The 13,279-nt window shown below is 43.5% G+C and overlaps 2 protein-coding genes across 2 annotated transcripts in view; one reads left to right on the top strand and one right to left on the bottom strand.

Moving 5' to 3' along the window:
* Nucleotides 1–13,279, bottom strand: part of SUGP1 (SURP and G-patch domain containing 1) — a 230,459-nt gene that overhangs the window by 125,615 nt on the left and 91,565 nt on the right. The window lies entirely within an intron of this gene.
* Nucleotides 1–13,279, top strand: part of MAU2 (MAU2 sister chromatid cohesion factor) — a 120,252-nt gene that overhangs the window by 28,376 nt on the left and 78,597 nt on the right. The window contains exons 6-9 of the mRNA XM_077252439.1: nt 827–854; nt 3,063–3,218; nt 10,997–11,143; nt 12,458–12,548. Of these exons, the coding sequence (XP_077108554.1) occupies nt 827–854; nt 3,063–3,218; nt 10,997–11,143; nt 12,458–12,548 (422 nt within the window). The remainder of the gene's footprint in view (nt 1–826; nt 855–3,062; nt 3,219–10,996; nt 11,144–12,457; nt 12,549–13,279) is intronic.

The raw sequence follows: 13,279 nt of genomic DNA, 5'->3' as shown, positions 1-13,279 counted from the left end.
ATGCTATCCTTGAATTTCCTTGAATTTTCAGCAGCAAAAACGCAGCAAATAATGATACCTGTGTTTTTCTTGCTTATTTTGCTTAGTTTTTCTTGCTTTTTTTCAACACCCATTCAAGTCAATGGGTGAAAAATTCTGAAAAAAAAGCAGTAAAAACGCTGAAAGAAGTGACATGCTCTATGTCCAAAAAACGCAGCAAAGCACAAAATACTGAACACACAAAAAACCAATGTGTCTGCATGAAATTTCTGAAATCTCATAGGCTTTGCTGGTACTGTAAAAAGCAGCTGAAAATTAGCATAAAAAAACGCAGCAAAAACGTCCTGTGTGATCTTACCCTTACTGTGCTTTCATTTTCAGTATTGTGTTTAGTTTAGCACATTGCGACTCTGGTGTCTCCTTAATAGCAGCATTTCCAGCGCTGTACAAATTTTTTACAATTGCATAGGATTCATGATGTCCTGTAAGGAAAGATAATATATTTATCCTGTTGAAAAATTCTTCCTTTGTTTCTGAAATGGTCATCTTTTATGTATATGAATGTCTTGACAAGTGTATTCCCCCCCCCCACCACTCATTTTATTTTTATATTGATTTTTAATTTTATTGTTGTTCCATTAGGTTTTTGTTGCTGTGACCCAAACTTTTTTGGCTAAATATAAAGCACACTATTATGTATAGAAGCATTACTCCTTTTGTGCACAGTTGTATTTTTCTATTCCTTTTTTTTCCCCATCATCCATATACCTGGGGTAAATAATTGATATTAGCTGTGTAACAATGGGTCTCTATTAATGCTGACCATATTTTGTTTTTTGTTTTTCAGAGCCTTATTCTTGCTGAGTAAAGGAATGGTAAGCTAGCATTTTCTGGTCAGATATTTTCTTATATCCTCATTCCTAGCTTGAATGAGTTTAGTCGGTTTATTGCAAATCCTCTGAATAGAAATTATTTGTCACACTAAAATGAAAATGTGAAGTTTAAAATATTGTAGAATTTCTTTTCGCGAAAGCTGCGGACTATTCCTTGTGTATATAGGCCCCTTGACTCTTCAGACGAGAGAGGGATCAGGAATGCTCAATTCCTACTTCATGCAGGAGATGGTGGCTTATTCCCCACCGCAAATTTGAGGCTATGCGAGACAGAAGGCAGGGTTTTCATGTGTATGGTTAGCAGAGGGCCATGGCCACCCACAGTCTTGTACATTTACTATAATTTACACAAAAAGTAGCAGAAATCTACTCTAGCTCATGCTGGTGCACATTTCAGATGCTGCTGCATGGGCGGCCCGAAGATGCACCAAATTTATTAAGGGTGCACAATTTTAAAGGGGTTGTCCAGTCTCAAGCCACAAATTTTTGGTCGCTCTGTGACTGCAGACGTGTGAATCCTCACATTGACTGCACTGCACTCTGAGGATTTTGTGGCGTTCATGTGACCATGCATATACGATATGCGTACTCCCCGACAGTCTTACTAGATGGACGTGACCTTGCTCAATGCAAGTGTGTTGAGCTAGGCTGCATACAGTCTAGTTGGAATGTGGCCAGAGGTATGCAAATCACATACTCCATGGTCACGTGACCACTGTACCAGAGAATCTTCACAGTGCACTGTGTGAGGATTTACAAGTCTGCAGTCAGAGTGACAGCAAACTAATGAATTTGGATAGTCTTATTCCACTGGACGTCAAGGTTGGTAGGTGTCGATGATTTGGTCCTCAAGCAAAATGTGATAGTGTCGCTCTTCTAAACTATACCAAGGTCTCTATAGGATCTTACTGTGCAGATGATCACCAAATTGTAATGTTCAATGTATATTCAGCTTTAGTAAGTCATAGCTGCAGTCGAATTTAATGGTTTTCAATGGGTTGAAAAGTTATCAGTTATTGTGATTAAATAATTACCTAAGTGGACAGCGGTGTTTTTAGATCTGTGATTACCCAGATTTCCTTTCACCTGTTAAGGGTACCGTCTCACAGTGGCACTTTTGCCGCTACGACGGTACGATCCGTGACGTTCCAGCGATATCCATACGATATCGCTGTGTCTGACACGCAGCAGCGATCAGGGACCCTGCTGAGAATCGTACGTCGTAGCAGATCGTTTGGAACTTTCTTTCGTCGCTGGATCTCCCGCTGTCATCGTTGGATCGGTGTGTGTGACACCGATCCAACGATGCGTTCGCTTGTAACCAGGGTAAACATCGGGTTACTAAGCGCAGGGCCGCGCTTAGTAACCCGATGTTTACCCTGGTTACTGTCGTAAATGTAAAAAAAAAAAAACAGTACATACTCACATTCCGGTGTCCGTCAGGGTCCCTCGCAGTCTGCTTCCTGCTCTGACTGCCGGCCGGCCGGAAAGTAAGTAGAGCACAGCGGTGACGTCACCGCTGTGATCTGCTTTCACTTTACGGCGGCACTCAGTCAGAGCGGGAAGCAGACTGCGAGGGACCCTGACGGACACCGGAATGTGAGTATGTACTGTTTGTTTGTTTTTTACATTTACGACAGTAACCAGGGTAAACATCGGGTTACTAAGCGCGGCCCTGCGCTTAGTAACCCGATGTTTACCCTGGTTACCCGGGGACCTCGGCATCGTTGGTCGCTGGAGAGCTGTCTGTGTGACAGCTCCCCAGCGACCACACAACGACTTACCAACGATCACGGCCAGGTCGTATCGCTGGTCGTGATCGTTGGTAAATCGTTTTGTGAGACGGTACCCTAAGAGGACCTGTCACCAGATGAAGTGGCCAGTTAGTGCTAATATTTTACATCCCCCCCCAGAATTCTGATTGTCACCCCCTTGTGATGACCATAAAAAATGGCAATGCATAAGACTATGATCTCTGGAACCATTTGGTGGATTTATAAAAAACTGACTACTCAGTGTAGTATCGGTAATAGAATATGACCAAAACTATAATCTGTAAAAGTTTGGTAGTTGTGCCATACTACGTTACAACTAGAATGCTAAAATCCTTTTCTTATAATGTAAACAACATGACATGACAAATAATCCAATCCCGTCTAATGACAAGTCCTTTCTCAATTCTCTCCATAGCTTCTGCTGATGGAGCGGAAGCTACAAGAAGTACACCCCCTGCTGACTTTGTGTGGACAGATTGTGGAGAATTGGCAGGGCAATCCAATCCAGAAAGAGTCGTTACGGGTTTTCTTCTTGGTACTACAAGTCACACATTATTTGGATGCAGGACAGGTATGATTGAAAGAACTAACCCCACTAGGCTGTTTTCATGTAGCGTCTGCGGGGTTGTAATATGCTGCAAATCACATCATATTAAAAGTTCAGACTTGCTTATTTCTAAGGCTAGGTTCACATTGCGTTAGGGCAATCCGTTTAGCGCTAGCGCTTGCGGATTGCGCTAACGCAATGTTTTTGTAGGGGCCGCGTTCAGGGGTCGCGCTAACGTCCCCGCTCTCGCAGATCCCCGATCTGCGAGAGCGGGGAACGGACCTCGGGCGCGCCGCGGACGCTGCAAGCAGCGTCCGAGGCGCGCTGCAAAAGAACGGCACATCGCTAGCGCGAGCCGAAAAAGGCACGCGCTAGTGATGCGCTACAGGCAAAATTTACATTGCTGTCAATGGGTGCGCTAACGGACCCGTTGCACGGCGTTAATTGCGACATTTTCGCCGTGCAACGCTGTCCGTTAGCGATCACCCACTAACGCAATGTGAACCTAGCCTAAGATTGCTGAACACAAGGGGCATCTGGTTACTTAAATAGCATTATCAACTATCATGTATTATTTAGCATTTTTATTGGCGATAAATGTCATGTGATTATTTTGTTTTCCAAAGCTTTATTGTTTTTTAACAAGTATGAGGAACAGGGGAGGAAAAAGAGGGGTGGGGGGGGGAGGGAGGGGGAGGGGGTAAGGGTGGACAGGAAAAATAAGTGGAGTAAAACAAACAAATCACACAATAAAGTGCGGAGAGGCAACAATAAGCCTTAATGAAGCAAGGGACGCAGCCCTTGGAACAAACTGTCTAATAACTGTTCGTTATATAAAATATAATGTATAACGTAAACAGGAACAGGAAAAAATGGATTAGGTACATTTTAACTTTTATAGTGCAAGGGTTAAGCCCTTGAGCTAGGCATACTTTGGCTCATGAAAAGCAAGGGTTATGTCCCTTGGACGGACTGTTAATTCTAACAGCAAGATTAGTGCAGAGGCTATATAAGTAGAGAGCTCCCAGGCGAGGCAGAAATGCTATCAGAAAGGAATTAGGTCTGAGGCAGGCGCCATCTTGTGTTACCTTATGGTAGTGAAAGTGAGTTGAGGTAGCAGCAGATATTCAAGGAGGAAAAAACTGGTCCCACTTATACCATTTCTGGTAGAACTCGCTAAACTCGTTATTGGATAAAGCGAATTTGAGTTCGAGGTCCCTATGTTGGGACATTAATTTAATTATAATGGTTTCATTGGGGAGGGTCGTGTTTTTCCAGTGGTATGCTATGGAGTTTTTGGCGACCATGCATAGGTGTAAGATTATTTTTACCAGAGAACTGTCTAGGAGGTGGGTGTCCAATGAGAGGAGAGCTAGTTGGGGAGAAAGGGTGACTGAAGGGCCTGGAAGTTTGGCGATTATCGAGGAGATGTTTGACCAGAAGGTAGTAGCAATGGGGCAGTTCCAGAAAATGTGTAGCAACTCACCCCTGTGTCCGCAATTTCTCCAGCAGAGAGGGGAGATGGACAGGTTTATGTGTGAGAGTCTAGTTGGGGTGTAGTACCATCTGGAACAAATTTTGAAATGGGATTCTAAAAGGGACATCGAGATTGTGGAGGAGTATGTGGTTGAAAAAGCCTCTTCCCAGTCGTCTGTGGAGGCGGATAAGTTTAGGGACTTCTCCCAGGTTAGGATATAAGCATTTTTAACAAAAGAAGTGTCTTTATTGAAGCAGTCGTAAATAAACTTATGGCCCCAGAATATTCGGTGGTTTTGGTTGGTTAAGATTTTTAAAGATGGCTCCGAAAATCTAAGTTTGAGGCCTAGAAAAAGTTTAACGTTTTCCCTCAATACAATGTATTCAAGGAAGGAGGACGAGGGTGCGTTGAATTTGGACTTTAGGGAGCTAAAATTCAAAAGATTAGGACCATCCGAAATGTCCCCCAGGGTTAGAATTTTTAGGTCGGCCCAGAAGGGGGGCAGAGGTAGGTTAAAATATGAGTAGATAAATGCGAGAGGTAGCTTATGGAGAGTGGATCTGTTTTGGCTGCGGCCCTCTAATCTGGATACTCTGGACCAGGCAAGGGAAATTGCTTGGAATATCGGATATTTACAGGTGTTTAGGTGGGAGCTAGCTATGGCTTTAAAGATCAAAGATTTGAGTGGCTTGCCCTCGTTTATTTCCAACTCCAAGTCGTACCAAGCCGGGGTTTTTTGGTCTGAAAACCAGTGGGCACTCTGTTTAAGAAGAAGTGAGTGGTAGTGAGCATGAATGATAGGAAGGCTCATTCCACCATGGTTTTTCTTTTTATATAGAGATCTAGTATCTGTTCTAGATTTTTTATTGTTAAAAACAGAGTTATTCAGATGAGCTTGGATCACCGTCAGGTAGGACGTGGAGATGGGGAGTGGGATGCATCTAAAGATGTATAGGATTTTGGGGAGCGTAAATAGTTTGATTGCCAAATTTCTCCCCCACCAGGACAGGTCCCTGTCTTTGAAGGAAATGCAGTCTTTTAAAATTGAGTCAGTTAATTTTTTCATATTTGATGTGACTGTTTTTTCTAGGTTTTTGTTGATGATGACACCTAAGTAAGGGATTTCTTCTCTGCACCAATTAAATGATACAGAGGTGTTTAAACGTTGAATTTCTTTTTGATAACGTGTATGGGTAGAATGTTGGACTTTGAGTTGTTGATCTTGAATTTAGAAAGGGCCGAGAAAGTCTCTAATTCGTTGAGAGTTTCTAGTGTGGAGGATACCGGGTTTGTGAGAGTCAGGATAATATCGTCCGCAAACAAGCTGATCTTGTGCTGGCGCTTGTTTGCGGCTATTCCAGTTATATAAGGGTTTTGTCTGATATGCTCCACCAGGGGTTCTAGTGCCAGATTGAAGAGTAGGGGGGAGAGGGGACAGCCCTGTCTCGTGCCGTTGCCGATGGGGAAAGCGTCCGAGATATGGTTGTTGCTGATAACTCTTGCCGTGGGACACTTGTAGAGTGTCATGAATGTGGAGACAAGGTTATTGTTGAAGCCAAATTTAATTAGGGTCTGTTTGAGGAATAGCCAGTTGATGCGGTCGAAGGCTTTCTCGGCGTCTAGGGATATAAGTACTGTTGGTGATCTAGTAAGGTTTGTAAGTTTGATGGAATTCAGAATTCTTCTCGTGGCGTCAGCGGGTTGTCTATTTTTGACAAACCCCATTTGATCGTTCGCTACAAGGTTAGGTAGGATATCACTGAGCCTGTTGGCAAGAATTTTTGAAAAGATCTTAATGTCTGTGTTCAACAGGGAGATCGGTCTGTAATTATTGGGGGATGTGGGGTCACCTGTTTGTTTGGGGATTAGAATGATAGATGCCTCCAGCATTTCTTTTGGGAAGGATCCTATTTTGGCGGCGTGGTTAAACAGCTCTGTTAGATGGGGGGCAAGGATTTTGCTGAAGGCTTTGTAGTAAGCATTATTGAAGCCATCTGGCCCAGGAGATTTGTGGGGTTTAAGGTGGTTTATGGTATCCTCTACCTCTGGGATGGAGAAGGGAGCGGAAAGTGATTCAGTTTCTTCTTTCGTTAAGGATGGCAGATTAATGTTGGCGAGGTATGTTCTGATGTCTAGTTCTTTTGGGGGAGAGGAGGTAGGATCTGAATTTAAGTTATAGAGTTTGGAATAGTATTTGGAAAACTCATTTGCTATGTCTTGGGGGTGAGTTAGTGGAGTGCCATCTGTTAGGGAGGAGATTCTGTTTATTTTGTTTTGGGTCCTTAGTTTTTTAATTCTGTTGGCCATGTATCTGGTGGGTTTGTTCAGGGACGAATAGACCTTGAATTTAGAGGAGTTGAGGGCGGCTTCATAGGGAGAAAATATTAAGGACCTAAGTTCCTGTCTTAGGGAAAGAAGGTCGGATTGCATCTTAGGTGAGGGGGAGGGGAGGCCTATTAAGGTATTTTCGAGTGTGCGAATAGATTTTTGTAAATTCAGAGTTTTTTCCCTTTTTTCCCTTTTTATTTTGGCGGAAATATTCATTATAGTGCCTCTGATAACGGCTTTATGGGCGCACCAGTTATTAGGAGGGTTGGTTGCTTCTGCGGAATTTTCCTTGAAATAGTTGGTTAAAGTATTCTGGATTGTGGCAATATGGATGGAATCATGGAGGATATGAGAGTTGCATTTCCATAATTTAACGTTTTTTAAGGAAGGGCCAATCAGTATTTCACCACTAACGGGGGAGTGGTCCGATAGCGTTCTGTCGCCTATGGATACTTTTTTAAATTTGTCCAGGGAAAAAATGTCAGATAGGATCAAGTCGATCCTGGATGCCGAATTGTGGGCTGAGGAGAAGTGAGAGAACTCCTTGGAGGAGGAGTTCAGGCATCTGAAGATATCATAAAGTTCATTTCTGCCCAGCCACCAATTTAAGTTGTCTGAATTAGGTCTAGAGTTTGATGAGGAATCTAGGATTCTGTCTGGGGTGATATTGAAGTCTCCCAGGAGAATCAAGGTGCCTCTCTTGACTTCATTTATCTTTTTCAGCGTTTTAGAAAGGAATCTAATCTGATTTTTGTTTGGAGCATACAAATTCGCTAGAGTGCATGTCTGACCATTAATGGTACAAATTAAGATGTGATACCTGCCTCCAGTATCAGCATGTTCCTCAAGAGCCTCGAAGGGGACAGAGTTCCTGATCAGAGTGATCACCCCAGCTTTTTTACTTGAGTTGCAGGCCTCAAAGATATGAGGGAAACTGCGGTGACTAAAGTAGGGGTGATTCCCTGCCAAGAACTTCGTCTCTTGGATGCAGGCAATGTCTGCCTGGGATTTAAGTAGTTCTCTCCACAGAGTGTGCCTCTTTTGGGGGCTATTTAGCCCTCTAATGTTATATGTTAGGATTTTGAATGACATTGTATTATACCCCAGAAGATGAAGACGAAGAAGGTATCACTAGAATCTGGGGGGTAATGGTAACCTGAAAAGGAAAGATTAGAGTTGAAACAAGTAAGGTTATAACCTATAGACTACAGAGATCTTTCTTCTTGAGAGGTTCTTGAGCCAACGGTTCTTGGGTGAAACCTTAAAGATAAAATAACACAGTAGAATAAAACAGTAACTGCACAAGTAGGTCAACAGAACTACCTGGAAATAGAAAAGAGGGGGTTACTGAAAGTGAACGGGAATAGGGGAGATGTCCCATCTAGAATTAAGAGGGAGACCCCCACAATTGGATAACAGAAAAAAGTAGGCCAGCTGAGTGATAGGATGGAAGTAGTTCAACGGTTAAGTGACTTGACGAAGTTTAGGCCATCCTCGACAGAGTGGATCGGAATGATTCTTCCCCGATGTGGAATTAATAATTTTAACGGGAAGCCCCATTTATAGATTATTCCTTTTTCCCTGAGGATTGAAGTCACAGGTCTAAATTCTCTGCGGCCTTCTAGGGTTTCCTTTGAGAAATCTGGGAAGACTTTTAAATCTCCATAGGGCTCTGGAAATGTTCTTTTTTCCTTAAGATAGTTGAGAATGGACTCTTTGGTTTTAAAGAAGTGGAGTTTTAGAATGGTGTCTCTAGGTAGATCCGCAGACACCTTGGGGGGTTTGGGCAGCCGGTGGGCCCTGTCAATCGTGAGGTCAAGGTCTGAGAGGTCTGGCAGAGCTGCTTTGAAGATATTTTTGAGGTGAGAAGACAGCTGGTCTTGGGGTATGTCCTCTGATATGCCTCTAATTTTTAGGTTATTTCGCCTGCCTCTATCTTCGAGGTCTGCCAATTTAGATCGCAGGTGTTTCATTTCAAAGTTGATCCTATCCAGCTCGTAAAAAGAGATAGACGACCTATGTTCCAGTTTATTCAGCCTCTCCTCATGTCTGGACAGTTGTTTGTCTATCTTGTCGATTTTGTCACAATATTTTTGGAAATTTAAGTCTATTTCATTTTTCATTGTATTTACCAGGGAGTTTATTTTATCGTCCATTATGTTTTTTATTTTATTTATTAGATCCTCTTGGTCTGGTTGGCTTTGGCCTGTAACGTGTGTGTGTGAGTATGAGCCTGCCGATTTGACGCCCCTGTTGGGTTCTGGATCGTCATATTTTGTTTTACTTTTTTGTGGGGATTGATTGGGGATGTGTCACTAGAAACAACATCCTCCTCCGCTTCTGAATAGTTCCCATAAGAATCATGTTTCTCATTCGTGGCTCCTGGGTTAGATCTCTTTAAGCTGGCAGAGGAGTCCATTTTTGTAGGAGAGAATTTGTTATCAAAGGATTTGTTGTTGGACCTATAGTCCATTGAATGAGGCGTGTCTCTCCTGGGGGATCTAGATCTGCGCCTGGGTGAGGAGAAGGAGCTAGGTCTGGATTTCTCTAGGTCCCTGCGACTCAGAGATTTGTCCTGTTTTTGGCTGTAGAGTGGTTTTTTTGGAGTGGGAGGGTTAATTCTCCCTTTAGATTTTGTGTTATTCATGGTAGCGGTTAATGGATGCTGACAGAGCAGATTTTAATGGGTGTTGATCAATTAGTGCTATGCCTCACAGTTAAGTCTTATGTGGCTAAGGTTAAGAGAGTGTTTTACTCTTGTCCAAAAGTAGGTATTCTGTGAGGGCTGTGAGAGGGGGGCGTTTCTGGTTTTGTTAACCTTTCAGAAGAGGGAGGTTTAATTACAGTGTGCCTTTTACAGTGAGAGTAAGAGCGTTGTTTTACAGACTCTGCTCTCTGTTGTCAGTTTTGTAGGGCGCTTGGGATGGAGCCGGCGTAGTGGTTCCTACAGGGAGCGGCCGGACCTACTTCCCATAGGCTTTTATTGAGGAAGCCTGGAGATTTAATAAAAGATGTTTCAATTCCTTTTCCTCAGGTGGATGAATTAGGGGGGCGATATAGGAAGAGCGTTAAAGAGTTAATTCCCCCTTTTTTTTTTCCCCTTTTTCTTTCACAGCGATTTCGCGGTAATGTGAGTGGTTGTTAGGGGACTACTTTTTTAGGTTAGGCCTCCGAGAATTGCCGCTTTGGAGCCGGGGGCTCGATTTTTCCAGACCACTGACCTTGCGGTTGGTTGGAGTGGGAAGCTTGTTGCGCTTAGTCTCCTGAAGTGAAGATCTGGCAGGGGAGGAGTCTGCCTCTTCACTGCCGTGCAGGGCCTTCCTGTTCACTAGGCCTGATGGACTCCAGAGGCCTACTCCGGCTGGAGCTGTTCTGGGGGACAGAGATGAGGAGGAAGTTGGTTGGAGGGGTTCCTCATGGCATCAGGGGATGATGAAGGGGGATTATGTGGCAAGGGGCCTCCAAAATATGCTGTAGAAGTCGCGTATAGGGATTTTTCCCCTGGAGCTCCCTCTTCACACGTCTGCCTCCATAGACGTCCGAAGCCACCGTCATGTGATTATTTTAAAGCTTTAACTGCATTTGTGCCGTTGCTCAAGTTTTCATCCTCTGTCACTCATAGGAAGGATCCGAGGCTTAGAGCCGAGTCCTGCTTTCCTTGGAGTGTTGGGTTAGCATAAGACAGGCTTATAGAAGTCTATTAGAATGGTTGGGGTCTCTGCACCCACACGGAGTAAAACTTCTGAAATGCCGATATGACATGTGCAATGTTTCTTTTTGTAAGTTGTTACTTTCAGAGTTTTTATGTGTGTAGTGTATCCAAATAGTAGATGCTTATCAAAGTGATTCTGAATACTTACATTGCAGTATTGCTATATGGTAGTATTGTCTAAAACTGTAAATGTCCCATGGCATTATAAAGTCAGTCACAATTGTAGACCTTAATGGCTACTGGACTTCCGTCACTGTTATATCACATTGAATGGCTGTCTTGCAGGTGAAAAGTGTGAAGCCATGTCTCAAGCAACTGCAGCAATGCATCCAAACAATTTCAACTCTTCATGATGATGAAATTCTACCCAGCAATTCTGCTGATCTCTTCCACTGGCTACCTAAAGAGCACATGTGTGTTCTGGTTTACCTGGTAAGCTGAAATGGTAAAATGTGTATTTGTACTGCTGTCATTGGAAAAAGGCCTGGTTCAGATGGGCATATTTCATGGGCCGTATACAAGCCCACAATGCCTGGACTGACCGTGATTCTCCCGGTGCGAACTTACAGACACATGCGAGGCTGTTTGGGTCAGGAGACTCCTCAGTTGGGGCATTGTGGTCCGTATATATGGACTATGAAAGATGCTTATCTGAACCTACCATTACTATCACCATAGCTCATGTCTGTAGGTTTCTCTACTGTTTCCGAATCGTGCTCTCATGCACCAGTTACAATGTACAATTATTTAGGTCTCATTCACACAGTAGGATTTTGGTCATTGTGTCCAGTATTTGAAAGCTAAACTAGAATTGGGTCTAAGTGTTAGAAACCGGTACAAATTTTTACAAATCTCTTTGGTTTACAAATGCTGATACAAAATACTGGGCAAATGTAAAAAGCACAAAAAAGGATATCGTATATACTCAAGTATAAGCCGATCCAAGTATAAGCCGAGGCACCTAATTTTGCCACGGAAAACTGGGTAAGTTTATTGAGTAGAGTATAAGCCGGGTATGCATTGTCCCCTCATCCCTGTCCTGGTATGTGTGGCTCCTTCGTCGTTACCCAACCCCCGCCCCCCGTCCTGCTCGCGCTGTTGCTGCATGTCCCTGCATCACTGTTGTCCTGGTACCGGCAGCTTCTTCCTGTGTTCAGCGGTCACCATGGTACCGCTCATTAAGGTGATGAATATGCGCTCCACGCCATATTCATTACTTTAATGGGGGGTACCACGTGACCGCTGAACACAGGAAGAAGCTGCCTCGGCAGGATAGCAGAGTGATGCATGGAGGACTTGCAGCGATCGTGCGAGGAGTGGGTGAGTATGATGTGACAGCCGCCGACTCCTGCCGCTCCCTCTCCCCCGCCGACCCCCTGGGACAATGACTCATGTATAAGCCAAGGGGGGGCATTGTCGGCACAAAAAATGTGCTGAAAATCTCGGCATATATACGGTATATTTTTTTTTTTCCTTTTACCCACTCTATTAGACAGTTCATCTTCTAATAGTTGAGGGATTGTCAAATCTAAATTCTACTGTTCTAATGTCCTAAACCCTTGCCGCACATTCTCTTATCAGCACTTTAACTGTGAAAAAACAACCAGTTGCCCTCATTGAAGGAGTGAGTTGGGTCCCACTAGTGAGAACCATACCTTGCAGACCATATGAAATTGATATCTGTTATTTATCAGACAAAATGTTTAGGGGCTAATTGATAGTATATTACTCTTGTTTGTTAACTAGGTGACAGTCATGCACTCCATGCAAGCAGGATATCTTGAGAAGGCTCAGAAATACACAGACAAAGCTCTAATGCAGCTGGAAAAGCTCAAAAGTAGGTATTATTGCATGTTTCAGCTGTTAAAATATACACTGCATGTCTTGTCCCTCCCTTTGATGTAGGCTTAGGCCTGAGCCCACATCTTTACCAGCACATGTCAGCTGTTTTGGACAGCGGACATGTGCGTCTGACAGCCACAGGTGGAATTGCGATCCACCCACGGCTATTAACCCAATTTCTGACATGCAGCATTTAATGTGATCACGCTGGAAGCACGTCACTAATCCCGACCATCGTCAGCCGTGTCGCATGACCGTGGGTGGTCGATGGGTTGGCATGACAACCCGGCGTCTGCAGGTGACCCCAGTGCTGGATTGCAATGTGAGTCGCCCAGCGGTCGGCGCTCATAGCAAGTGAACATTTCTGCTATACATAAGCGATCTGATCATCGCCTGTGTATTGCAGAGGCGTTTGGACAACTGTAGCTTCTAGTCTCCCATGGAGACTATTGAAGCATGCAAAAAGAAAAAAAAAGAAAAATAAAATGTTTTTAAAAATATTTAAAAAAATTAACAATATAAAAAGTTCAAATCACCCACCCCCATTTGCCCCATTCAAAATAAAACAAAAAATAAATAAAAAATACACATATTTACTATCGCTGCGTTTAGAATTGCCTGAGCTATCAAGCTATAAAAATAATTAATCCGGTCGGTAAACGGCGTAGTGAAAAAAAAGACAATGCCAGAATTACGTTTTGTTTTTTTTTGGTCGCCGCAACATTG

This window comes from Ranitomeya variabilis, chromosome 1 (genome assembly GCF_051348905.1).
Source record: "Ranitomeya variabilis isolate aRanVar5 chromosome 1, aRanVar5.hap1, whole genome shotgun sequence".
Classification (NCBI taxonomy): Eukaryota; Metazoa; Chordata; class Amphibia; order Anura; family Dendrobatidae; genus Ranitomeya; species Ranitomeya variabilis.
This window is presented reverse-complemented; position numbering and strand designations above follow the sequence as displayed.